Source organism: Pygocentrus nattereri, chromosome 14 (genome assembly GCF_015220715.1).
Source record: "Pygocentrus nattereri isolate fPygNat1 chromosome 14, fPygNat1.pri, whole genome shotgun sequence".
Taxonomy (NCBI): domain Eukaryota; kingdom Metazoa; phylum Chordata; class Actinopteri; order Characiformes; family Serrasalmidae; genus Pygocentrus; species Pygocentrus nattereri.
In genome coordinates, this window is record NC_051224.1 from 8,821,115 (window position 1) to 8,848,291 (window position 27,177).

Genomic DNA, 27,177 nt, shown 5'->3' on the forward strand with positions numbered 1-27,177 from the left:
CTCGGACATCTAAAGTTTAACAAGAGGGCTGACGTGCAGGTTATTGCCTTTTACATTGTGTGAATGTTTCATGATGTTCATGATGAATGAACCAACACAGTGTTTGAGTCCTGTTAATATACAAATACCAAAGCATAATTGCGCATTACTCATTGGCCATTACTCAAATAGCCAGTTGACTCTTAAATTTGATACGTGTTATTTAAATACATGGCTGAGTTTTGCTGACCACACACAGTCATGCCAAGCCACTCGCAACTTTGGGTAGTAATGGTGTAACGATACTGAAACCGTCATACAAATGTCCTTGTTCTTGTGATGTGGTTCTAGAAGATGAAACTGCAATACCTTACTCCTCTCCCCAACCCCAAACTTCTGCCACCGCTGCCTACTGAGCCAGAACTCCAAATAGTTTTTCCCTGGGCAACAGCAAACAAGCGGTCATGCCCTATTAAAATGTGTTTAAAAAAAAATCAAACTTTTGGTGATTTAAAAAATTTCTGTCTCCCTTCTAAATCTCTTTTTAATGAACCGGAATGCTTTGGTTCTGCTTATTACCCACAGCCATAATTCATGTAGACGATGTTTTTTTGTTGTCTAACACAATTAACTTTGTAAAGTTGTGTTAAATGTTTTGTCCTTCCTTTGCAAAGACAAAAAAGTTGTGGGAGTGCTTTTTTTAATTTTTAAAATGAGCATACCAATTTGTCTGTGCATTCCAGCGCTCTTAACTAGAAGGATGTTGATGCTGGTCTTGTGACTGAAGCTGAAAATAAAATCATTCATCTTTGGGATACAAATTGGTGGCTAGCCTGCTTCCAACTTTGACTGCCTGCCTTACCCCAGCTTGACTCTGAGAGAGGGGGAGGGAGAGAGAATGAGTGAGTGAGAATCTACCTCTTTACTGTCTCTTAAAGCAGTTAAAACTTGGGGCCAGGTTGGGGTAGAGGCACATAAGGTCGGATGTTCCACAGTTGCCGTACTTGGTGCACTTTTCTCCTAATCGCACACATGCACTCCTTCTGCTCTGGGCTTGCTCGTGCAGCCCTCCTGGATTCGTTTAATGCAACAGTGTTGCTGGATCGTTCATTAAACCATGGAGAAAATCGCAGGTGGTGGCGGTGGGAGAGGATCAAAAATATTATGTCTCTGCTGAGGGGTTTGGCAAAAGGAACTGAGCTGGGGAAGAGAAGAGGGAGTAGTCCTGAAGGAAACATTTTAAACAGGGTGAATGGGATAAAATCCCCACACAAAGAACAGGCTAAGTTATCTAAAGCACTTTGGCCCAGGGCCCGCAGTTGCTCTGGCTGCTGATGTGAAGGAGAAAAATTTATATATAATGGCCGGTGTACTCCTGCTGTGAAAAGCCTTGCATGCTCTTGCCAACCTTTTTCCCCCTTCAGGATTTATCTGACTGATAAAGCAGTGCTGTTCTCCTGTGAACTCTTATTAGCCACACCTGGCTTCTCAATACAGATGTACCAGCTTTGACTGTGCCAAACCTGATTCACTCAGTCACTGGCTGGTATGCTTGGAGCTGATTGATGATGATGATGATGATGATGATGATGATATCTGGAATCACCGATAGTTCCCATGTTGAATACAATGCCTTTTTGGAGGAGACAGTTGCAGGCAGGCAAACCTTACTATGGGGCCATGTCTTTGTGCCAGCCTTTGTGGAATGACTCCGCCTTTTGTTGAATGCTTTTTTCATACCCAGTCGTGTTACCAGCCTGTTGTTAGATGTTGCACCAGGTGTTCTTTTTACACAACTTTACCTATCTTTGTTGCCCCTGTCCCACCTTTTTTGAAAAGTGTCGCTGACATCAATTTCAAAATGGGCAATTTGTCCAACAACAAAATTTCTTGTTTTCAACTTTTGAAAAGTTGTCTTTGAATTTTGATATGACATGTGGGGGTGTGTATTTTATATATAATATTTATATAATGTAAATGTACTTTTTATCACAGATCTAATCACATACTTATTGTCTTAATAAAGCACGTGTTTTATTATTACTCTAACAAAACAATACTAAGCTCCTTCCTTTCCAGATTGTGCTCTGAAATTAGATAAAATGTGTACTGAAAAAGTAAGTTTGCTTTGAAAAAAAAATTCAGTGTGTCTGACAGTAGAGGAAGCCTCATGTGTCTTTTACCAAGTGACAGAAAACATGTAGAACACAGAAAGCACCAGTCCTACACGCTAACATGTTTCTATTAGGCCAGTGCCAGAATTCTTGGGTAGCAGATTTAAATGAGTTAAAGGGGCCAAGTTCTCAAAAATTATTGCCAGCAAGATGCTGTTGGTTAGAGTTAAGTATCAGTAATTTGCAGGTGGTTACGCAGGTGGTACTCACTGTATTTAGGCACAGACGCAGTGTGCTTTGCAGTTAGAACTGGAGCTGAGAATCCCCTGCCATAGACCAGTGCATCCGTTTCTGAGAGCTGTGAAAGTGCTCCAATATTAAATGCAATCTCACGCTGTCTTTACTTATTATATAACAGTCCTTAATGTGGAAGCCTGTACTTTTTTAGTGTATGTTTACCCACAGCTATGATAATGATAATGCAATGATAATGTTACTTTTCCATGTTAAATATGCGTCAAGCTAGCAGGATTAATTTTACACTGTCCTAACTTACATATGGACATGTGAAGCTCACATTCTGGTTCAGACATTCTGGTTGGTTGTTTACCTAAACTGTTACTATGGCCTTGGGACTTCACATGCAAAACTACATGAATTTGTGAAATCCTGGATATTTTTTTTTTTTTCTTCCTCCATGCAGAGTTGGACATGAGATTTTCACTTTTTTATGGTAACAGAAGTTCTAGGACCGCTCTTCCTTCTTCAGTGCTGTAGCTGTGCTTGCTATTATTGTTTGTCAGCCTCTGATCCACTCAGAAGAGCGACGTAACACAGGATCTTCTGAAACCATAGCTGATCGCTCTCCCTAAAAAATCTCTGGAAATACGAACCACTAAATCATACCAAGAACACATTTTTGCGCAGAAATGCGTTTTTCTTGGTTTTAAGCACACTTCGCTATGGTATTGCTTCATTACCTGATCTGCTGAAATGTGCTCCGATAGCCTATGATGGTGCCTACAGATATGGTGAATTAACATAAGAACACCTCTCTTGTTTTCCTGCCAGCATGCATGAATACCCTTATGGTACTGTGATTGGATGCCACCTGTGCAACAAGTCCAGTCGTGGACAAAGTGGAAGCGATTGGGAACGACAGCAACTCAGCCACGAAGTGGTAGGCCACGTAAAATAACCGAGCGGGGTCAGTGGATGCTGAGGCACATAGTGTGCAGAGGTCACCAACTATCTGCACAATCAAACTGTTCCAAGTGTAAAGTTTGGTGGAGGGGGGATTATGGTGTGGGGTTGTTTTTCAGGAGTTGAGCTCTGCCCCTAGTTCCAGTGAAAGGAACTCTTTAATGCTTCAGCAGACCAAGAGATTTTGGACAATTTCGTGCTTCCTTTGTGGGAACAGTTTGGGGATGGTCCCTTCCTGTTCCAAAATGACTGTGCACCAGTGCACAAAGCAAGCTCCATAAAGACATGGATGAGCGAGTTTGGTATAGAACAATTGTCTGGCCTGCACAGAGTCCTAAACTCAACCTGATGGAACACCTTTGGGATGCATTAGAGCAGACTGTGAGCCAGGCCTTCTTGTCCAACATCAGTGTCTGACCCCACAAATGCGCTTCTGGAAGAATGGTCAGAAATTCCCATAAACACGCTCCTAAACCTTGTGTAAAGCCTCCCCAGAAGAGTTGAAGCTGTTATAGCTGCAAAGAGTGGGCCGACATCATGTTAAACCATATGGATTAAGAATGGGATGTCACTCAAGTTCATATGTGTGTGTGTGAAGGCAGATGAGCAAATACTCTGGCCAATATAATGCACAATTAAGCAATTAACAATCAGTGTGACGTGACTAACCAAAGAGTAGCTGTTCCTTAGGTGACTGACAATGTCAAAGCAGGATGTGATCAGACTGTAACAGAGAACAGTCACTCCACAGCTACAAAGAGTTTATATGATCTATTTCATCTGTTTTGAGTTATCATGATCTATTTCATGATATGGTGTACTTCTCTAAGCATATCAGTGATATTGGTACTGCACCGATCTACTGTATTAAAAAGGGAGCATTTGTAGTCCTGTTTAATTGGATTAATGGCAATGCAGTATGTGAAACATTTAAATAAAAATGATTGTATTCATTCTATTCAAGTAGCAGTCTTTAAATATTGTGGTAGTATATTTTTGCCACATTGCCCACTCTTCCATGGTTTCAGTCTTAATATAATTGTGAAAATTCATGCTTAAGGAGAGATTTAGAAGTTGAATCTGACATGGAAACAAGGGCTGGTCCATTTGACAATATTTACTGTTATTGTGATCAGTTATGCCCGAATGTCATAGGATGCATTTCTGAGTATATCGTATATACCATCAGTCCTTCCCAACTGCATATTTGATTGCAAAGTGGGTGTTATTAATCATTTTAATTGCATTTAGTGCAGTGCAGTATGTGGAATGTTACTAATCAATGAATTAATAGTTTTTGACAGTTTGTTACAGTTTACCTGATGTCAAAAAAAAGGTGTTGTATTGTGAACATTTCTTGAAGTATCATTATATTTACATGAAAATGAGTGTATATGAAGGTGTTCATCCTGTGGTATAGGCATTGCAGGGTGGGAACTGTAAGCACTGTGGTTTTAGAAATCAGTTGTACACACATGCTGAGAGCTAATCATAGCGTCAGACTTGAATTCCAGTTCAAATGTGTTTAATAAATGGGTTTCCAGAGCTCATCCCAGGTGCGCACCTGTGGGAGGTTTTAGACACCTCTGTTCACCACGGTCATCAGAATACGGATAATGGAACTTTTTTTTTTTTTTTCTTTTTTCTTGCTATGATATTCTGTCCAGTGCAGTTCGAGGAACTACCAGAAACTCCAGGTGCACTGCCAAGGTGCATTTGTTGGTTCTTTTGTTTTAATTTTTCACCCATCTCTATTGACAAATAGGGTTGGTCCACTGGAATATACAGCTTATCTCAATTCACTTTTAATATTGCAGTGCTTTTTACATGCGATTCATATGGGAACACCCAGATACACCCAGAAACCTTACAGTAGTCCAGCTGACAGATGGGGCATTTGTTAACTTGGCAGCATTGCAAATAATGGACAGCATTATGATGCGCAACAACTATACAGCAAATAACTAATTTTGAAAGTAAAGGAAAAACCTGCGCTGTATTATTCGTCCTCCTGGCTCCTACATGCATCACACATCAGTACTTCTGTAGTCATTTTAATAAAGTTATGAAACAGCTGGTATAGACATGAGCAGACCTTCACATTTTAAATCTGGAAGAGTCTCAAATACCAGTGACTTGGAGGTGGTTGTTTATTAATCAGATACCAAATGATGTTTTGCACAGAGTAAATGAGAGAAGTGCCTGAGAGTGAGTCTGCTGAATTTATCTGTGGAACCATCTAAGTCAAAACACATTATTAGGATTTAATTGGATACCTGTACCTCTCTCTCTCTCTCTCTCTCTCTCTCTCTCTCTCTCTCTCTCTCTCTCTCTCTCTCTCTCTCTCTCTCTCTCTCTCTCTCTCTCTCTCTCTCTCTCTCTCTCTCTCTCTCTCTCTCTCTCTCTCTCTCTCTCTCTCTCCCTCTCCCTCTCCCTCTCCCTCTCCCTCTCCCTCTCCCTCTCCCTCTCCCTCTCCCTCTCCCTCTCCCTCTCCCTCTCTCTCTCTCTCTCTCTCTCTCTCTCTCTCTCTCTCTCTCTCTCTCTCTCTCTCTCTCTCTCTCTCTCTCTCTCTCTCTCTCTCTCTCTCTCTCTCCCTCCCTCCCTCCCTCCCTCCCTCTCTCTCTCTCCCTCCCTCCCTCCCTCCCTCTCTCTCTCTCCCTCCCTCCCTCTCTCTCTCTCTCTCTCTCTCTCTCTCTCTCTCTCTCTCTCTCTCTCTCTCTCTCTCTCTCTCTCTCTCTCTCTCTCTCTCTCTCTCTCTCTCTCTCTCTCTGCGCCATGTGCGTGTTTATGGTGCTCAAAAGCTGATATGCAAATAGTTTTAATGGCATATTTCTTCTAGAATTAATTTCCTCTGTCAGTCTTGCCTCACATATGACGAACATGCCTTTGCTTTATTGCTGCTGAGAATATTGTTGTACAAGCTTTGTCAGAGATCTTGCTTCTAGCCACCTTTCAGCACCTTCTAATAGCCTGTGGGTTTCTTCTTTTGTCCTTCACAGGTGACGAGGCTAAAAAGGCACATGGTGTTCTTGCCTAATTTGTATCTGTCTTTTTTGAAAGGAATAAAATACACAGCTCAGTGGTTGACTGTAGAAGAAAAGTTGATGCATAACAAGAGTTTGGTGTTGTTGTTATGAGACATGCAGTCATTCTGAGAGATTGGAGTGCACTGTCAATCATAGAATCTCTCATATGGCTTCTATATTTTAAATAATTACATTTATGACCACATACACCTGCAGTCATGAGCTGTTGTGGGTTCATGCTGGTTTCTTCTGTGATTTGCATGCATTTAGCTCCCCCTTGTGGAGAAACCTCAGACTGCTACACATGTGCGAGTAAGGTTCCTATGCAATGTTTACATGCAAGTCTGGGCAGTATAACTGTAACAAGGTATATGGTATTTAAAAATTACAATTGTATTTAAAAACTCTTGTGCATCAAATTTCTATTCCCAACAGCCAGATAAACACATTCCACCTATTTATATTTAAGAGGGTCTCGCTGATTGGTGGTGTTGAAGCCAAAAAAACCTCAGAAAGGTTAAACGGGTGTCATTTTAGCATCAGGAACCAGGCTTGTGCTGTGCTGTGTGGCACATTTGGCCAGCTAGCTAAACTATTATTAGCTTCGCCACAACTCTACAGTCTCAATCACCACAAAACAGGTTCGATTATGGCTGCTTGTCACTTCAACACAAGTTACTTGATTTTTGCTCTCTGACGTTCGTCTTTATCACTGATGCTTGTTGTAGCAGAGCACCAGTTAGTCAGAATCAAACCTGCACTGTGGTCTGTGGCACTGTTTGGGTCTGTGGCCTGTTTGCTAAGCAAATGTTAAGTTAGCCCATCAGGCTACGTATCCAAACACAGCAGAACGGGTTTAATTTCACCTTTCTGTCCCTCCAGCATCAGCTGCTCGACTTCACTCTATCAGGTTTGAAATTTTATGATCAAAACTTGTGTTGGTGGTTTACTTGGCTAAAAACAAACCTGTTCTGTGGTGAACAGAGCTGTTGGGATGCTAGCCAAGCTAATGCTAAACAGCTCATCTCACCTAGTTAGCAGCACACTTTAACATTTATTAGTTATTAGATAGATGGATTGACAATTGCTGAATGATTGCTTGTAAATCATGCGTTGTGTTCACTTATTTGGCTTTTAGTGGCTACTGCCCAACCCTGTACATGTGCTTTTTAAATTTTATAGAAAAAGGCTTTTTCCTTCCTCTAGGGAATTATGCTATGAATGCTTTTTAGGGAACCATAAAGTATTACATTTTCGGGATACTAGAGTTTTCCTGAGACAGAACAAACAAATGAATACCAGTCATCACTCATATCCCAGTACGTGGCCCACACCTCATTATCAATGGATTAAGTGGTTAGAGAAGAACATTGTAGAGAAGAACTCTTGTAGTCTTACGTCAGCCTCCTCCTTACCTGCCTCAGCTTAGTTTTTTGCTGCGTTTGTGCCATGTCACTGAAGTAGAAGTGGCGTGTATGCCCCCCTTACAGCGAGTCAGGAATAACCTGGCTCCGTCGAAGTGCCTGCCGGCCTCAGATTCCAATTAACTCCTGCAATTAGGCTGGCAGATGTAGCACAAGAGGACTGGGATAGATGATAAATTTAGCATCTCGGGGAAAAAAAAATGGAAGAGAAACCACCTGCCACCCCCTTGACTTATAGCAGATTTGATTCATAATCTTGTAGTGTCTTACAGTGTAGATCATAATATTGTGTTATCACATCTAGTTGAAGATGAGCTCTTCTGGCGAGTTAATGGCGCTCTTTGTTCGGGAACAGTTGAAAAGCGAGAGTGTATGTGTTTGTACATCTTGTTCAGCAGAGACTGGATGGAGTGCGGCCCCCTCACTGTTCTAGCTGCAGCCCAAGTCCAGCTAGGCTCTGTTTTTATGAGCATGCCACAGGAGCACTGTGGTGGAGTCTGCTCACCGTTATGTAAACCTCCCACCAGCTCTTTCTTTTTCATTTTCTTTTTTCTTTCGCTCTCATATGAAGCTTGTTAAAATAATGACCCTTAGCATGGAGCTTGTTTAAAGACAACAGCCCAAGTAACGCATGCAGAGAAGAACCTTAAAGATTAGACAAAGCTAACATGTGCTCTCTGATCTCCGTCTAAAAGGAGCCCAGCTTGCGATATTCAGATAGCGATTTAGCTCAGTTCCAAAAAATTCATGTAGAGCCTTTGAAAATGTATAACCAAAGGCTAATTTTTAGTTTAGTTCATCATTAGCTTTGAGTAAAGGCCTCTGCTGGGGGTAGCCTGGAGGTCCAGCACAGTGGTCATGTATTATAAACAGAATAAATTCTTCATAGTAATTTGTTTTGGTCAAGTTGAGAAACTGAGGAAAGGGAGAGGAACACTTTCTCCAGCAGTCCAGAGTGCTGGCATTCTCATTAATATGCATGCTGCCCATCATGCCGCCAACCATTTAACACATTCTAATGGTTTATTTTCAGATGACGTGCTCTGACTCGCTGTATTAAAATAACTGTCACTCGTGATCTAACGCTAGAGCTCAACAAGCCAGAAGATGGGCAACAGTCTAACAAAGCTAGAAGTCATTCTCAACCAAAACAGTTCGGAAAATTCTTCTCGTACAACTGCTGAATGTTTCATGACCTGCAAATGACAGTTGGGGATCAGAATTGTATAGGTAAGAAGTGTCAGACAGTTCATCAAGATTTATTTGGTTTGTTGTATTTGCTCAGATATCATTCATTCATGATATCATTCATTCATTCATTCATTCATGATATCATTCATTCATTCATTCCCAAAAAGTACTTTTTTCTGTAGTTAAGAGTGGCTCCAATAAACAAATGAAAACTATATAAAATAGAATACACTGTTCAGTTCAGTATGATACAGTGGCATCTTTTCTGATGATTTTTTTGATGCAGCAAAAATAATGGCCAAAAGTGTGCCTTATGGTAATGTATCGGTTTCCATAAGGCATTTGAAACAAAATCTGATCTTTTAGTGCTGCTATCTGATGCTCTAGCCACACGATAATGTGATAATGTAGTATTCTTGTGTCCAGTTCAATATGCTTTTGATGTAGTATGATGCATTGAATTGTGATCTTGCTAAAGTGAGGGTTTCAAATGAAGCTGAACATGGAAATTCAAATGATTTTCCTTTGGGTGAGCTCTCTGACATGCATCTTCCAAACAGTGAATGTATGTACCTTATGTACCATCACTGGATTCAGCTCTTGTTCATTTTTGTTCTTTTTGTGGATTCTTGTCACAAGTTAACAATCGTTTTCCGCTTTGCTGTTGTATTTCTAAGTTTGTTGCTCACTTAGTTTATCCATGGATCTCCCACAGTCATTAGGCCTCATTCACTGATATTTTTTTTTTTTTTTTTTTTTCTTAAATGTGATTTTAAACTGCAGAATTGTTCTTGCCTTTTGTGCTAAGAACAAATGTCAAATAAGAAAACGGTGAATGTCAGAATCTTTGTGAAAACTGCATAAGCGGGCCTTTTTAAGAGGTTTCTTCTTAAGAACAGTTGAAAGATGAGGCCCACTGTCCAGCATAGCTGTGAAAGGAATCACTAACAGTCCTTTAAAAGCTGTGTTTGAATGGGAGGGCTACAATCACAAATTCCATCAAAGCAGTGAGTGCAGCTGGGCTTCAGCTTGAACAACTACGGGTTGTCTGAAATGTCAAATTAGGAAAACGTTAACAGGATTTAAAAGAAAATTGATGATTTATTACGATTGTGTTAACTTTAACCCCTAATATAAATATTATATGTAATCTACAATGAACAAAAGCGCATCCAAGCTATATAACATAAATTTCCATTTTTTAAAAAATAAGAATATTTCATACAGTGGCAGGTCCCACACTTAACAACATGGGTTTTAGACAAGATTGTGATTAAGACATACATTTTGGATGATGCTGATTGGTAGTGTATAAGATTTCATTGCTTATTAGCTACCTCAGCTGCATTTTAGCTCCAGTGCAAAACTAAAGGAACAAACTTCTTCAGGCATTGCGTTTAGAGTAGAATCAAAATGAGAATCACTGAACGATTTATCTGTGTGAAGTTTCCCTCTTTAAGTGAAGTATCTGGTTTACCCAGCGCTCTATTCTGTCACCCATCCTCCCTTCTTAAGCGTCTCCTGGGCTTGCTGGTTTGCTGAGCCACTCCAGGCTGCTGTGTGCTCTCCATCTTCGTCCCCGTCAGGGCCAGACCCACTTTCCGAGCTATGCAGAAACTTTGGCAGTCGCGGCAAGGTGACCTGGGCCATTGCTCCATTAAGGTGTGAGGAACGACCCCACATGCTTCCCTCACTTGTAACAAGAATGCGGCAGTAGCGGCAGTGTTTATGATGATGCCTCTCATGATGAAATCGCCATTGAAATATTTATCATGAACTAGCAGCATTCAGTAGTCTGTTGCCTATTAATACCTGACCTAAATCAGCCAACTCGACTGGCCCAAATCCGTCTTCTGCTCCCAGCATCTGAGATGGGTTTTGACCTGGTATTTTTCAGCCCATTGGCATGTACCGATGATGCAGCTAGCATTCAGGTTTAGAGTGCTTTCTGTTTTAGGGCCAGCTTTCACAAAGGATCTCAGAATCAGTGTTGGCCAATAACCTAGGATCAGATTTCTCACTTTCAGCATGGTGTAGGAAGACCCAGAAGCAGATTCTGAATCGGCACTCCTATGGATAGGATGGATAGAGGCATTATTAATCCTGAAGGAAAGTGCAGATTTACAGTATTAGGAAAAAACTGTGCAAATCCTCTACATATATTACAAAGGGCCTTAAAATGTACAGAATTTACAAGATACTTACAAGAGACTTGATGCCCTAGATTTAAATGTGTATTTATGTACAACTGAATATTTACATACTGTATACATTTTTTGACGAATTCTTGAAAAATAATTTCTATACAAAGTTACAAGATAATTTCAATAATGCAGCTTATTTCCTCCCTCAGGTTTATTTCAGATCTGTGGGAAAAGCTGAAATGGGTGCAGAATTCTGTTAGCCATTACAGCGCTCACACATGGCTGAGTAGTCTGAAAAGGTCGAAACTTCCCTAACTGTAGAATAGGGTCCATTTTTATGATTTTTATTTTTTATATTATAATTTTTTTACCATTTTTCCACATCATTTGGAAAAGGCAGTTGCTCTTTATGTTGTTTTAAAGTTTCATGATAAACGGACCGACATAAATTATCCAAAATTCCTTGGGTGGGTGAGGGGTGTAAGGAATATTTTTGCTCTTGCTTCCAAAAACAAACCTTTTCCTTGTCCTGTAAATTTACCTTTTTGGAGATGCAAAGTTTTGCTCCAACAGCAGCGATTTGTTTATATAATAATTCATATTTAATTCAGGCTGTGATATGAATAGCCCGTTTTTTTTTTTTTTATTTGATCGGTTTCATGCTCTTATGCCAGCCGGAGACTGCTATGTTCTCACTATTTGCTCAAATACCGATCAAATTGACGATTCATAGTTGACAATTGGCAAACTTATCAGTCAGTGAAGCACTGCAACTAAAACCATTGTAGTTAAGCTAACATGGAACATTTTAATCCATATAAAATGAATTTGGTTGATGTATTGCTTACTGAAATTTGAAATTTTATCTAAGGTCAGTATTGGTGTTAAAATGCGTGGATCAGTCAGACGCTGTTGTAAACTATAGCAGTTCTTTGGGATTGGGCGTGTTCCTCCCCTGAGTAGAGAATATCTCTTTCCTGCCAATCAGCCAGACCTCCGGCCCTCCCCCTCAGCGTGAAGACATCCACCACGCTGCTAGAGCTCTGTGAGTCACCCAGCCTGCCTTTACCGAGGTCAGAGGAGGACGTGGGTCGAGCCATGCGGGTTTACACTGCTGGTTCTGTTCAGGTGGTACAGATAAAGAACATATGAATAGAGATAAGGTGGGCTGACTGGGTTGCTGTTAGTTTTAAATGATGAATTGAAAGTTCAATGTTTTTTTGCAGCAAAATGTCATAAGCAATTGCTTGTTAAAAAAAATAAAATAAAATGAACAATATTCTGTTTTTTTAGGTATGTGTCTTGGATATAACGAGCTTCAAAAAGAGTAACAGTTGATGTCGGTGGAAAACTCATACTTATTCCTCTAATAAAGGTGGTTCTTGTATGTGTGAATCCCGCTCCCAACGACAAAGTGGTCCATGATGCTTTTTTGCCATGAAACCCTTAATTTCCTCATCTTGCTGTTGATCTTCCATGCAGATCTTAATGTTTGTTATTTATGGTTAATTAAACATTTGAGTAGTTTTGAATGTTACAGCTTAATTAACAATGTCCTAGATTGTTTTTGTGATGTTTATTGGGTTGTTATTGGTCTAATAGTGGGATTACAGATGGTTTGGAGGAAGTAAAGATTACAGCAGCTTTTAGTTACTATAAACTGAACAGTGTAAATAAGCACAGTTTATATAAATCCTCTGTAGATTGCTGTCTCTATAAATATGCTTCATAATCTGTGGGAAAGGAGTTTTGTGTTTATTCTTTGGTATAGAAGAACTCAAAGAACTGTTTACTTGTATTCATTGTAACCTAAATTAAGGTGGCATGTGTTGACCTACATCGAGTGTGCAACTCTGAACAAGGAATATGTCAAATTTTGATTTTATATGGTGATGTTGACTGTTGGCTGTCTTATTTTGATGGAATTGAGACACTGAATCCACTTAAAATAGCTAGATAAATGCTCAGCTCACTTAATTTTGAGAAGTAGCCTCATAGTCTACAGTTTTTTTAGCCTTAATTTCATGATCCACGATAACATGTCATTTGGGGAATTTCTAAATAATAAATAGAAAAGTTATGCTAACACTCTTTACTAGTTGAGCATTGAAAAGGTAGCATTTATGATCATTTTTATTTTTGCATCATGACATATCATCCCTAATAAACAGGCAGCTGATTTGAAAATAAAACGCTTTAAATGCCATTGTGGCCCATCAGAAAGCAAATAATATTTACATTGCAAGGTCATTGGCCAATTTGGCTGTAAAGAAATCAAAATGGGCTTTAAAAAGTCATGATCAGAGAATCTAATTCTTACTGCGCATCACATGTTGATCATACCCATGCAGAGTTTAAGGTGTCTGTTACTAATATCCGTATGGGCTACAACCAAGTGGTCGCTGTGTCAGTAAAATATTTTCGAGACTAAGGCAGAAATTCAGCGTCCAAAGTGTGCAGCATAGCGCGAAAGCTCTGGTTCTCAGCGACCACATGTGTAAGCGCGGTTGGTTTTCTGATACGTTAATTATGGGACTGTCTCTCTCTAAAAAGTTGCAAATATGAAGTCGCTTCTCGTTCAAATTTTCCCATTCCACCTTAAATGGTGCAGCAGTTACATTCGGCGCCTCAGGCAGAATTTAAGGTGGAACGGGAAAATTCTAATGAGAATCTGGAGAATAAGAAACAACTTCAGCCTCGTAAAACAGTCAAATGTTGAGACATTTTACAAGACACCGTTCTAATTTTGAGGAAAAGTTTCCTGAAGGAGATGGGAAGAAAGCGGCGGAAAGTAAATCCACGTTTTCGTTTATATATTTTTAGTCTATACTAGGACAAACACACACTGGACATTAAATGTTGTGGCTACCAAGGTGGTTTCACTTTGTTGAAAGGACAAAATGACTCTTCCAGACATTTGGGTTGTGACTTCTGACCTAAGCTGGCTTTTAATGCAGAAGCTGCCGGTCGGATTTCTCACTCATCCTTTTGTGGTTTTGTGTGCCACCACAGACTGCCTGGGCGCTGCACGTACCCACTTCTTCCTTTCAGATTCCATCAACATTACATTATAAATTAAATATTTAAAAAATCGATGTTTGACATTCAGAATCTTTCATGTCCGCATTGTGATGCATCTAAAAATTGAGTTTCTTCCGCACCCCTACTGCACGTTGTCGAAGTTCAAATTCTGGCATTGAGACAAGCCTGACTTTGTTTGAGGATGTTGAGGAACTGATCTAGACATCAGTGGTTTGACACACAGAGAGAGAGAGAGAGAGAGAGCTGGAGGAAGGCAGAGAGAGGTGATTGTGTCAGTGGCATTGTGCTGTCAACTCTGGAACTTGGTTAACCCTGCGGCCCTGGAAGACTGCTGCTGCTCTAATTGGAGGAAGCCCTGGAGGGGAAGGGACAAGAGCTGGGAGAGTTATGGCAGATGCCCGCTCCACTGAGCATCCCTTGTAGGATTATGGGAAGGCAGACGAGTCGAGTGTTTATTTTGGTCGATTCTAGAAGCCAGAGACGTTTTACTCTTGCAAACCTCAAACACTCGTATGTGCACTTTAACGGTACCATATGTTTTTCTTGCATCTTTTTCCCCCCTCTGAAATTTGCTTTTGGCATCATTTTTACATGAGCGTCTTCCAATCTCTCGTTATTCCTCAGAATTACACAGGCTAATTTTGTTACTGTGCCTGTAAGACTGACATGTAAATGACATTTTGCTCTAATTTCCTGTGTAGTACCTCATTCAAACAAGCAGTGTGGGCTGAAACGATCCTTTTAGCTTTAGTGCGAGTGGGTCGGGCTAAACTAGACCAAATGGGTGGATTCATATTTTTAAAGCTACACTATGTAAACGTTATTCAATTAGAAGATCAATTATATTTCAATTATAAGGTATCAGAAAGAAAATGTGTGTTGAATGTTAGGTTATGTTGTATTTTCTGATCTTCCTCTTAATTTTCCCTTCAGGAAATGTTGAATGAGATGTGTGTTTTTTTTTTTTTTTTTTTGTTTGTTTTTTTTGTTTTGATTTTCTTCCCCCAAATTATTTGGTTATTTTGTAATTCAAGATGTTTTGTATTGATAAAGAAATTGTATTTGAAATACATAGATATTTGGTGTTCTGGATATTTTTGTGATTGTATTATCGTTGGTACTGAGCATTAACATACTACTATTTTGTTTTTTGGTATATTTGAATAAATATTGTTATTAAACTACCCATTTTTGTGTGGCCTATGGGTTCGAACCATTCTAATAAAAATTGGACAAAAAATCAGTCATGGATTGAAGTTGGGCACAAAAAGAGTTTTTGTGCATTCTTAATGTAAATACATTAGATTGAACAATGAATTCAAAATGGTCTGTTTTTGCAGCAAACAGGGGAGTGAATGGTTCTGTCTGAGGATATAACCAGGATTACAGTGAAGACGATGCAGTTTTCCATGATATGCCCCCATTAATAATAATTTGGGGGCAGTCGTGGGCTAGAGGTCAGGGAGCTGGCCCTGTGACTGGAAGGTTGCCGGTTCGATCCCCAGGGCCGACAGGCCATGACTGAGGTGTCCTTGAGCAAGACACCTAACCCCCAACTACTCACCGGGCTCCATGGATAGGGCTGCCCACCGCTCCGGGCAAGTGTGCTCACTGCCCCCTAGTGTGTGTTCACTAGTGTGTATGTGGTGTTTCACTGCACGGATGGGTTAAATGCGGAGGTGGAATTTCCCCGGTTGTGGGATCAAAAAAAGTATCAATTAACTCACTTAATGTCTTTACAATTCTTGCAACAATAAGATGCCTAATCTATTCCAACCTTCAAACACATACATTACATGCTCATTAACCCTTGCCACTCTCTCCACCCCTCTCTCCCTCTCTTTCTTACTCTTATTAACTTTCAGAACTCACCTGACTGAGCAAGCTTGGGGAAGTAGTTCAAAGCGCTCTCTCTCTCTCTCTCTCTCTCTCTCTCTCTCTCTCTCTCTCTCTCTCTCTCTCTCTCTCTTCACTCACACACACACACACACAGCTGGAACAGCCACACACAGCATATCATGACACGTACAATAACAATGTTGGAAGAGAGAGTGTGTGTGTGTGGAGTATGTGAATGCCAGCATGTGAGCATTCATGCATATGCTAATTAAGCCATGTATTTTTCATATGTGCTAATTCCAGCACCTCTGGATTTGACCAAATCTCCCCTCTATGCTTTTTAGACAATCATGGAACAGTTCAATCCCTGCTTGCGAAATTTCGTTGCCATGGGGAAGAACTATGAGAAGGCCCTCTCCAGTAAGTACACCAATTTTCCTTCACTATCTTCTAATTAAATGTGGTGCCAGTGATTTTAAGGTTGGAACAATTTTTGGCAAATTCTCCTCTCTTTCTTGCTGTATACTATCTAAATGTCCCAGACTCTGTATATAGGAGGAAAGAAGGCAAATGATGTGAACCACCAACTTTCAACCAATCACAATATAAGGACGTGTATTGACTTTCTTGTTGTGTTGCATGTCCACATTACAAAGCGAGAAGCCATATCCTAATCTTAGAGCTGGCTGTGCCCATTGCAACAGCTGCTTAGTTATTAATGAACAGTACGGAATGAAAATAATACCAAAAATGCTAATTCCGCTAACTGAAAAGGAATGAATGACCAATTTAGAGAGGAAGCAGTAGTGAAATATCATTGTGCCTTGAGGGAGCTAGGAGTTAAAGTACATCAAGAATGATGCCATGCTTGCTCTATATTTGCTAGACGATTACCTGTATTAGCACATTTCATGCAAAAGTGTAGTTACAACTAAAATAGGGCTGCAAACATTAAATATTTAATATTTTGGAAGTATTTATTCTTGTATTGTTTAAGTATTATTAATGAAACTTTCAAGGTGAAAAACATCTGACAATTATTGTCAGCAAGTAGCATAAATTGCTATTCCCAGAGATCCTGCCCCATTTGGCAACCCTGGCCAAATTACTGAGACTAAATATGTCATTGATGAGCAGTGCAGGGGAGCAGAGGAAACGGCATCTTTTTTTACTACACTACACTTAAAAATCGACATCAGCTGAGAGATTGGGTAACCATGATTTAGATTATAAGACTCAGTCCCATTCATTTTTTTTGGAAAACTACCCCTTGATTTTGAGTGTCACCTTGCCCCGTTGGAACAGAGATCTGAGGGGTGGTGGTGGGAATCAAATGCTTTATCCGAGGGTCCATATGAAATTGGACCCTCAGATAAAGAAAAACTTTGCTTTGTTAACAGGCTTCAAGGTGTTCTGTATGCAACCCTGCCAGTCTGCAGTGATGGTAAAGTTCAGCAACCTTGCTGCTGGTCTTTAGTTTAAATTTAGGGAATCATATGCCTTCAAAGAGAGGAATACGACCATTATTTATTGTCACCCATCCCCGGGGGGGGGGCATATTATGCCGAAATGACATTAAACTTAAACTTAAGACTAAACTAGGATAATATAATGGTTTTCGTAATTTTTGAGAAAATGCTTACTTTCTGTGGGTTTCTTTGGTCGTTTGTGCAGCCGTTTTGCCCGTTCTTCTTTTTTCCTCATAACTAACGAACTCCGTGACTTTAAACATGGCGCTGTTATGGGATACCACCTCTGCCGCAAGTCAGTTTGTGAAATGTCTGTGCTGCTAGATCTCCCCTGTCAGCTGTGCTGTTATTTTGAAATGGAAGCTTCTTGGAGTAACAACAGCTCAGCCATGAAGTGGTAGACCACCCAAACTCAGAGCCGGCCAGCCAAGTGCTGAAATGCACATTGCCTAACCTCTGTTGAATTACTCATTAAACAGTTTAAAAACATCAGCAACATCAGTAAAAGAACTGTGCATCTGCAGCTTCATGAAATGGGTTTCCATGGATGAGCAGCTACACATTGCGTCGGAAGAAGTGGTGTAAAACAAGCCGACACTGGACTCTGGAGCGCTGGAAACTTATTCTGTGGAGTGACAAATCACACTTCTCTATTTTGCAATCTGATGGATGGGTCTGGATTTGGTGAATGTTACGTGCCTGAAAGCTTTGTGCGAAATTTGGTAGAGGAGGGATAATGCTATGGGGTTCTTTTTCAGAGGTTGGCCTAGACCCCTTAGTTCCAGTGAAGAGAGATCTTAATGCTTCAGCAGACCAAGACATTTTGGACAACTGTGTGGTTTTTAAGTTTGTGAAAATAGTTTGGGGACACCAGACCCTCCTGTCCAACATCTGACCTGTCTGACCTGACAAATGCTCTTCTGGATGAATGGACCACAATTCCCACAGACACGCTCCAAATAGATTTAGAATGGGAGGTCATAAAAGCTCCTGTAGATGTAATGTGCAGGTGTCCTGATTCTTTTTCAGATATAGTGTAGACAGCTTGTTATCCAGAATGCTCACTTTTATTCTAAGGAATTACTGCAGTTGAGAATATCAAGCAATCCAGAGCAGCAGAAAAAGCTTTTGGTCAACAAAACCAACATTATTAAATTAGAGCTCTAATATTGGCAGTTAGGGTACAGAGTCTGGGCGGCCCTGCCTCTACTGCAGAGATATCAGAGTGGCTTAACAGGAATGGACCGCTAGACTGCTGTGAAAAAAGACTAACCATAAATCACTGTTTTTGTGCTTGATCTTGCTCTCTTTAGATGTGGTGGTGCTGCTGTGTGCTTCTGGGGACTCACTAGCCACATAAACAAAACTTTGTTTCCTGTTGAACTGAGGAAATCCATCATGCGGAAGCTTGTGCTTTCATAAAAACAGATAAACAGCAGTCATTTTAATGGCTTGTCTGTTTTTGATATTAATCAAATTTATTTCATTTTATTAAATATTTTGTTACAGCCCTATACTAAAGTAGTCAGCTAGCTAACAGAATTGGAGACAGTAGCCTGTCTGAGGCTAAACAAATGGGCTTTGGCCAAGTGAGTTACTCTGTCCAGTAAGGGTAATGTGGGGTAGCCTTTACATAACATTAGCTAGCTTCTATATAGACGATCTTCCTTGCTTTATATGTGACTGAATCACAGCTCAGAGCAGCAGCATTCTGACATTCCAGCCTGCATGTGTCTTAGAACGAGTTTTGAAAGGAACACTGACTAGAGTAGCTGCATTTGTATGGAAATTCAAAATGGCTTGCATCAGCTAACGTCCATCAAAATTGATGACCCACCATGAAGGGGGTAGACCTGCATTTTTTTCAGCCTAATCTTAGTCAGCTCTGACATCTGTAGCATTGTTTTCAAGCTGACTATTTTTCTGTATTAGTAGTTACAAAGTGCATGGAAATATGCCTAAAATTTTGGTCTGTAGTATGCGACCGTAATCTGCAGATGGAGATTAGGTTGAAGACTGCTGCAGGATTCGTTTAAGCCACATCACCCACCTCTCACCTCCTGCATAGGCTGCTCCTTTTCAAGATGCGATGAGGTTTATCACCCTGATACTCTCATGGTCCTTTACGGCCTTATCAGCTCCCACCCAGGCACCGGTGCCTTTTTGGCCCCCGAGAGTTCTGGACTGGCTGACACAAAGAAATGGCATGGAGACCTTTCAGAGTGGAGAGAACATGTGCCATGTGTCTGGTGAAAAGATATTTCGCCATTAGACACAAGGACAGTCATGGAGCAGCAAGGGCTTTGTGTAGAGGATGGGCTCTTCAGGTTCAGCTGATCAGCCATTAATGTCTACATTTCCGTTCCGTCTCAGTTACTCCTTCTAATCTCTGATTTAATGACGGTCAGCTCTTAGAAGTTGACACCTTGGAGAATGAGAAATGAGAGTAAAGGTGCCAGTGAAGCTGTGTGGTGTGTGTTGTGCTGTGTTGTGTGTTTTTTTTTTTTTAATTAATTTAATAATAATAATAATAATAATAATAATAATAATAATAATAATAATAATAATAATAAATAATAATAATAACAACAGTATCGTTAAAACCCTAGGTTTATTAGTTGCATGAATGTGAGACTTCTTCCCTGTATGAAACTTAGGATTGAGCATTTTGGGAAGAATTCCGGTGGTGTGTTATCAGCCCTGTGCTAGTGCTAAACATAAGCCCTGAGGTCCTTCTTTGAGACCACACTTTGATGACGTGAAGTTGTACACCATCAGTGTGCTAGTATACACAAGACTCCGGGGGGTTAAAAACAAGAATTGGGACACTACACGTGGTCTCACTTGTGGTCACAACTCAAGCGATCACATGCTGTCAGAGAATTCACTTTCAGTTCACAGCTTCATGAAAATTAATGTCATTTAATCAGGCCCTACTCAGAAGTAATGAATATATATAAAACAGTGGAGCTGAACACAAAAGGAGCAATGATGAACCAAATGAGAGGTTGATACTGCTGCTTTCTGCTTAGTGCTAGCGTTAGCTATTATTCCCTCATCCTGCAATGGGCAAAACTAGCAATGCTGCCTCACAAAGTAGCTACAGTAGCTTGATACTGAAGGTTACTGGCCACATGCACTGACAATAGCCAAAGCTAACTTGCTAGCTTGCACAGAGGAATATAGCAAATGCATACGTCATCCAACAATGGGCTGCTAACAAAATAGGAACAGAAAAAAGATACTAAAAGTTACTAGCCAATCTTATATATTTGGCAAAGTACAGTGGGGTTTTAATGCTGTTTAATAAAATTTAGCTACAGCATTTTTGATACTAAACATTACTAGCAAGAGGCATAGCCATTAGCCGAAGCTAACTTGCTAGCTTTTACTGGGAAAACTATAAGCATTGCTTCCTTCATTCTCCTGCTAAAACAAAAAAAATGCTGGTTTATAATGGCTTTAGGCTGGTTTATAATGGTGTGGTGCTGGCTTAGCTGGTCACCCAGCAAGGTCATACTGGTTGACCAACGTACCAGGATCCAAAGCAATAACATATGCTGGTCTATGCTGTGGTATTTCTTTTTCTTTAATTTCTGTTTTCCTTCAAAACTAGTAATGCTATACAACAAAGTACAGCAGCTCCTAGCCAAGTGCCCTGCCTTTAGCTAAAACTAGATAGCTAGCTTTCACATAGAAATCCCTTCTTTAAGGTAAGCTACATAATGTGATTTTAAAAAAAGCTATAATAAATATAACCGTTATATTATGACTTCACTTGTCCGTCATTGGTCAGAAACCGAAACATCATGATTTCACAGAGCCGTTGTGATAGTACATCTCTGAGAAGTACTGTCTGATGTGAACTTTCTAGTGGCATGCACACAGGGCTTATTGACCATTCTCAAGACCACCCTTGTTGGAACACAAATGCAGAAAGTTGACATGCTAAGCTCCGACAGGCTCTATTGAGAATGTGCACATCACAACCACAAGACTACATAAACTGGACAAGACCTAAGACAGAGGTTTTCAATCCAGGCCTCATAAACCACCATGCGTGACATGCATCCTTGTGGTGCTTGTATCTCAACCTCAGTAAACCTGAGGCAGATGATCAAAGATTTGATTGATTACCTAGCTCGATATTAAGAGCTGGCATAGGAGGAAAAAGTAGAGTGCGCTAGTCATGCTCGAACTGAGGTATGTCTGCCTTTGAAAACTGAATGATCGAGTCAGAAAATCAATGGCATTGTAAATTTACTCCTATTTAACAGATACTGTTTCTCATCTCTATCCTAGCCTGTATCAGTGGCTTTGTGTGTGGACTGGTATGCTGCCTTAACTTTTTAATTAGTAAAGAACAAGTGTCGCATGAGGAATAACTGGGGAATTCTCCTAAACCTCAAGCCTGGGAAGTGCTAATCCGAAATCTGGGAAGTGAACAGACTGGCCCTTGGCCTCTGAAGCATTAGCGGCCCCTGACAGATTGGGCATAAAAGACTCTTATCATGTGGATGGCTGGGTGCATGCCATATGGCTCTATTACTGCGCTCTTGGGATTCTTGCTTGTTAGTTCTTTAGTAACAACAGTGTACCAGACTGGACATACCGGAAAGGTAAGAGGTCATACAGGGGTACAGCTGAGAAGGATATGAGGTTTATTTATTAAAGTGGGTAGGATACAAGGACAGGTCAGATGTCAGACTGCTTTGGAAAGAACTGGCTAATCTTCTTTTAGTCTTTAGCCCTCTGGCCCTACTGCCAGCTTATCGCAGCCTATTGTGATGGGCTTGTGACTGATTGATTGGTGCTGATTCGTTTTGGAGTTTGCAGTAGGGGGCATTGATTGAATCCAGTAGCTGGGATTTGCCTTTTGGGTTGTGGAGCAAGATGCTTCACAGGCTTAGGAGAAATTTGGAGAGGTGGTCATATGAAAACGACATGCTCCTGTGGACTATGAGTTTTAATTAGTGCAGCATTTTAACATATGTGGCCCTCCTTGGCTGCTGTTTCTGACCAGAGGGTGTCCTCTAGAGGAAAGCCAGAGCTCATGGGCATCTGTGGGCAGTGGTCCCATTTGTCGAGACACATTTCTGCATAACTCAGAATGTAGTCCTGAACTATATACAATACTGTGCAAAATTCTGAATAGTTTAAGCCATTTATCTGGGCAGTAAATTTGTTTTGGTCAGTAAAAAGTTAGAATAAATCCAGAATAATAAACATACAGTTTATGTAAATGGTTGTGTGCCCTGACCTTTTATTACTTTTCAGCGTGAAACTATGTTCATACATCATCTATAGAGAACACGCTTCTGCATATTTAAGTTCACAACAGCTTTTATTTGCTGAATTTAATGCATTGGCAAAAAGACATCAAATGAGAAAGTTAGGGCACATTTTATATCTTTTTGTTTTTCTAGTATGTTAAATACTGTATATAAATACAATTTTTGTACTGAAATTAGCAGAAAATGGCATATTTATATCTATTTTCCCCATAGAGTGTGTTCTTATTTTCACTAGGAAAATGAACAGAACATTGACTGACTGAGTGTTCAAAATGTTGCATACGGCTGTAAATACACAATGCTTTCATTTTTAAAAAATAATAAATAAATAAAATTTTGTTTTTCAGATTTGTCCTCAATGTCTCCAGCCATTGCAAGGATTAAACTCAGTCAGCAGAAAGCCTGATTTAATTTAAAGAAGCATTGATTAAATGAAGTAGATGATAACTCCACATAATACTGGGCTTTCGTAGGGAGAGGTTTGTAAATCATTAAATAAACACATTGGCATAAATGACACTCCTCGTTATTATATTATATTTGTATTTAGATTAGCTTTTCCCTGAGCAGATATGCTCACTACACAGATACATAGCTTTTTTTTAATGTGATTTTGTCATGTATCTAAGACTTTTGAACAGTATAGACTCTGATACGACACTGTTATTGGATTTGTGATGGATAAGCTGACTGAATATCAAGTTATTGTGCTGCACATTGTGTCATGAAGATCACAATAGTATGTTTTTGCCATCACCCAACCCCCATGTCTGCCCTAGTTTAGATTCTGAGGCACAGCTGGCCAGTCTGATGAATTGTTCCCTCCATTCGTCTGGCTGTAGCAGATTGTTGAGCTCTGCATTCCATGGGCAATCAAACCCAATAGATGCAAATGAAAGATTGTTGATTTGGAGGTGCACTGGGGGAGGAAGAGCAGCGTAGGACGGGCTGCCTCTGCCTGTACAGCCTTTGAGGCAGAGCGTGTGGGAGCTGTATAAACTGCACTCGCTACAGTTGGTCTGGCTTTGTGTTGGAGCAGTTTTTGAGTTACACACAAAAGTAATCCATTACGAATGACGAATTACTTCTCTCAAACCCTAATGGCATTTCTTTCTGAAAGAAACGTCATCTTAATGCTCATTACTTCTGTGCTAGTAGCCATGTTCAGAAATGTATTTGGAAAGTTGGAGCCAATCACTGGAAACATAATTTAAAATGCTTTTTTAAGAAAGCATAACCTGTTAGACCTGATAAATTTGTTTATCTATTTGATAAACTAGTCAGTAGAAGCTCTGTCTCAAAATCTTTACAAATAAATTGTAAAGCTGACGGAGCTGTTTCTGAATTAAAATGTTTACGTGAGGTTAGGATTCTCTACTTCAGCTGAAATTATGCAAAAGGACAGGCACAAATAATAAAATGTATGTATGTATGTATGTATGTATGTATGTATGTATGTATGTATGTATGTATGTATGTATGTATAATGCATCATGTAACTTTTATTGTCCACTTGAAGACGTATGAGTAATGCCGTCAACATACATTAATAAATCAGTAACTAACATGATTACAGGAATTTAGACTATGAATTGCACTACTTTGTTACAAAATAAGTAATGACATTACTGTAAGATGTCACTTTGTCATATGTAACTTCCAACACTGTGCAACAGTAGCTTAATGTTGGATATCTCCTTATTTGAGGCAATTCATTTGTTAAGGTATCAGTACAGAGGTACCAAAGCAAGATTTTAGTAACTGTCCAAAACGAATACCTTGTCAAAGTGGGCTTGCATCTCCATTTTTGTCGTTTGTCAGTTTTTGACATCATTTGAAAACACCTGTTGCCCTTTACATTGTACATTTTATGAAGAATGAACCAAAAGAAATGTTCTAGTTCCTTTGACTTTACATTGACATTAAAAGTAAAGCAGTTTTTCTTTCTCCTGAGAAGTTATTTTGGAGAATAATATATGCCCACAGTCGTATGCAAAAGGTCCTCAGTCAAGGTCTTTACTAATAATCCTAATAAGGCCAGGCTGAAGTGTTCTTCACTGATTTTTCTGCAAAGTCAGAATGTTTTTGGTTTTGAAATTGTAGGAAGCCACACAGAGAAGCAAGGCATAATACACAAACTCCAAGTCCTTAGAGTTTTTGTGTAATAGAGAGAACTATATGTATGTATGTGTGTGTGTGTGTGTGTGTGTGTGTGTGTGTGTGTATGTGTGTATATATGTATAATGGTGGTTATTGTTGTGTTTTTTTTGTTTTGTTTTGGTTTTTTTGGGGTGTTTTGTTTTTTTTCCCCTCCTTGCAAGTTGACATTTTGCTGGTTAATGAGGCATGCAGTAAGGAAATTGTGTGAGTATGTGTAAGTGTGTGTGCACGCTACGTGTGTGGGTGGTCCGGGATTGAGAACAACAGCTGAACCGGGTCCAAGCCAGGCTTGAGTCCACAGGGAGGCTGGTCTGTGCAGCCGATAAATGTGCTTCCTTTAAAAGCGAACGAGCTTCCTGTTGTGCTCCCGGCTCATCCACTCCAGCGTTTGCCTGCGCTGAGGAGCTCCCAGCTGGTGAACTCGCTCCACAGCAGTTCCAGCAGCACTGTGAAGGAGCATTTTTAATGTGGTTTCCTCAGCAGTGCTTTACCAAAACCACCAGAGGCTGCAGTAATGAAGTCGAAGAACTGTTTTGTACCATATCCTGCACTTGTTACTAGCGACTCATTGATGTAACGGTTGGCTGATGTTATTGGCTTATGTTGTCCCACAGATTTATCTGTATCAGTTAAAAATCATGCAAATGATTAGCAGCTTGCTTTATACTGTAAGAAATGGACGCCGCTGATGGGATGAAAAACATTAATTTCTGAGAATTTAGTGCTTGCATGTCGGTGTTTAACCCTTTAGGAGCAGCACAGAAGGGAACTTCTGCTGTTTTATCTAGTTGTCTCCATGAGTAGCTTGACTTCTGAATGCTGTTGTTAGTTATTTGATATGTAGAGAGCCCATCAGTCAGACTTTATTCTTACTCTGATTAAACAAACCATGTGCTCCAAAAAGAGAAGAAACCATATGCATATTTTTTTTTTATATAGGCAGAAAACAGTAGCATACAAAAAGCTCTGTTTCTACATGCCAAAATTGATGGACTGATGTTCTGTTCCCAGCAGGGATGTACACGCTGTAACTCCACTGGCAGCTGATTTGTATGAGCGCCTTTCCTTTTTTCTTTTTCTTTTTTCTGGGAGGGCCTGTTGGTTAGAATCACATTATCAGTCACAATCTGCTCACTTCTATTCCAGCTCTAAAGGCTGAAGCAGGACATTTATAAACAGAACATTATCATGGTTGGGGGAAACAAATGAAATATGTAAAACGCATTCAAATGTGCATTTTATATCAGTGAATTAGTCCACGAAGTTATGACCAAAACGGCTTGGACTAGGACCCAAAATTCATTTTGACACGTGTGACATCAACAAAATGGGAGAAGTTCCAAAAAAAATGAGTAGAAACATTTTGGGCAAATGTGGAATGCCCTGTAAATGTGCAGATTGTGGTGTCATTTCAGCCACTGTTTTCTGAATTTGGGGTTGCTGAAAAAATGTTGGAATTTTCAGTTGCTTCTTTTCTGGAGGTGTAACGGAAATCAACTCAGATGTTTAGTCACAAAATGTTTCCCTTTTAATTTTGTGGTCAGATTAAGACACCGTGACTGTGTTAAGGTGCTAGTGAGCAGTGAGGGCCAAAAGGGCGGCGAGGAGAAGGCCTTGCCACCTCTACACAAAGACAGCTATGCCGAGATAAAACCGGATGGCACAACTGCAACTTTCTCCGTATCAAAACTGTTGTGTACAACTGCCACAATAAAAACTCAGCTAAAAAGACAAAAATCTTCTTCACTTAAGTGCTTGTAAATCTTACACGTTTCAAACAAAATGCATGCCAACGTTATTGAGTTCAACTGAGGGATGTCCTCCAAAACGGCAGAAATTAAATTTTATTTTACATTAAAATCTGCTTGATGCATCATTTTTGTGACGGTTTTTCCTGACCTCTTACAAACTCCAACCTGCCTTTATTGCCTTCATAGCTGTGACGTTTGCTGCCAAGGGCTACTTCGACGCTCTGGTACGGATGGGGGAGCTGGCCAGTGAGAGCCAGGGATCCAAAGACCTAGGTGAGTCACTCTCCTTCCACTTTTTCTTTCTTCCACTTTTTGTGTGTCTACGTTGCTTTGGCTGTAGGACCTTGGACTGCGGTCCTGAAAACATCACGCAGTCAAGCCCACCACATGCCCTGCAAAATGCCGTCTTGCTGTTTGTGCTCAAACAGAAATGTCAGGTCCGCTGAGAACAAAACTGTGTTCTTTTGAAATTCTTTGGAATGTTTTATTTTTGATTTTTTTTATTTTTCCTTTGGCTCTCACTTTGTTGCCCTCATTTAAT

At 40.1% G+C, this 27,177-nt stretch overlaps 1 protein-coding gene across 6 annotated transcripts in view; it reads left to right on the forward strand.

Moving 5' to 3' along the window:
- The window catches only part of baiap2a (BAR/IMD domain containing adaptor protein 2a), a 102,205-nt gene that overhangs the window by 12,391 nt on the left and 62,637 nt on the right, over window positions 1–27,177 (forward strand). For all 6 annotated transcript variants that reach the window (XM_017705956.2, XM_017705955.2, XM_017705958.2 and 3 more), the window contains exons 2-3: window positions 16,307–16,382; window positions 26,823–26,909. In XM_017705956.2, the coding sequence (XP_017561445.1) occupies window positions 16,307–16,382; window positions 26,823–26,909 (163 nt within the window). The remainder of the gene's footprint in view (window positions 1–16,306; window positions 16,383–26,822; window positions 26,910–27,177) is intronic.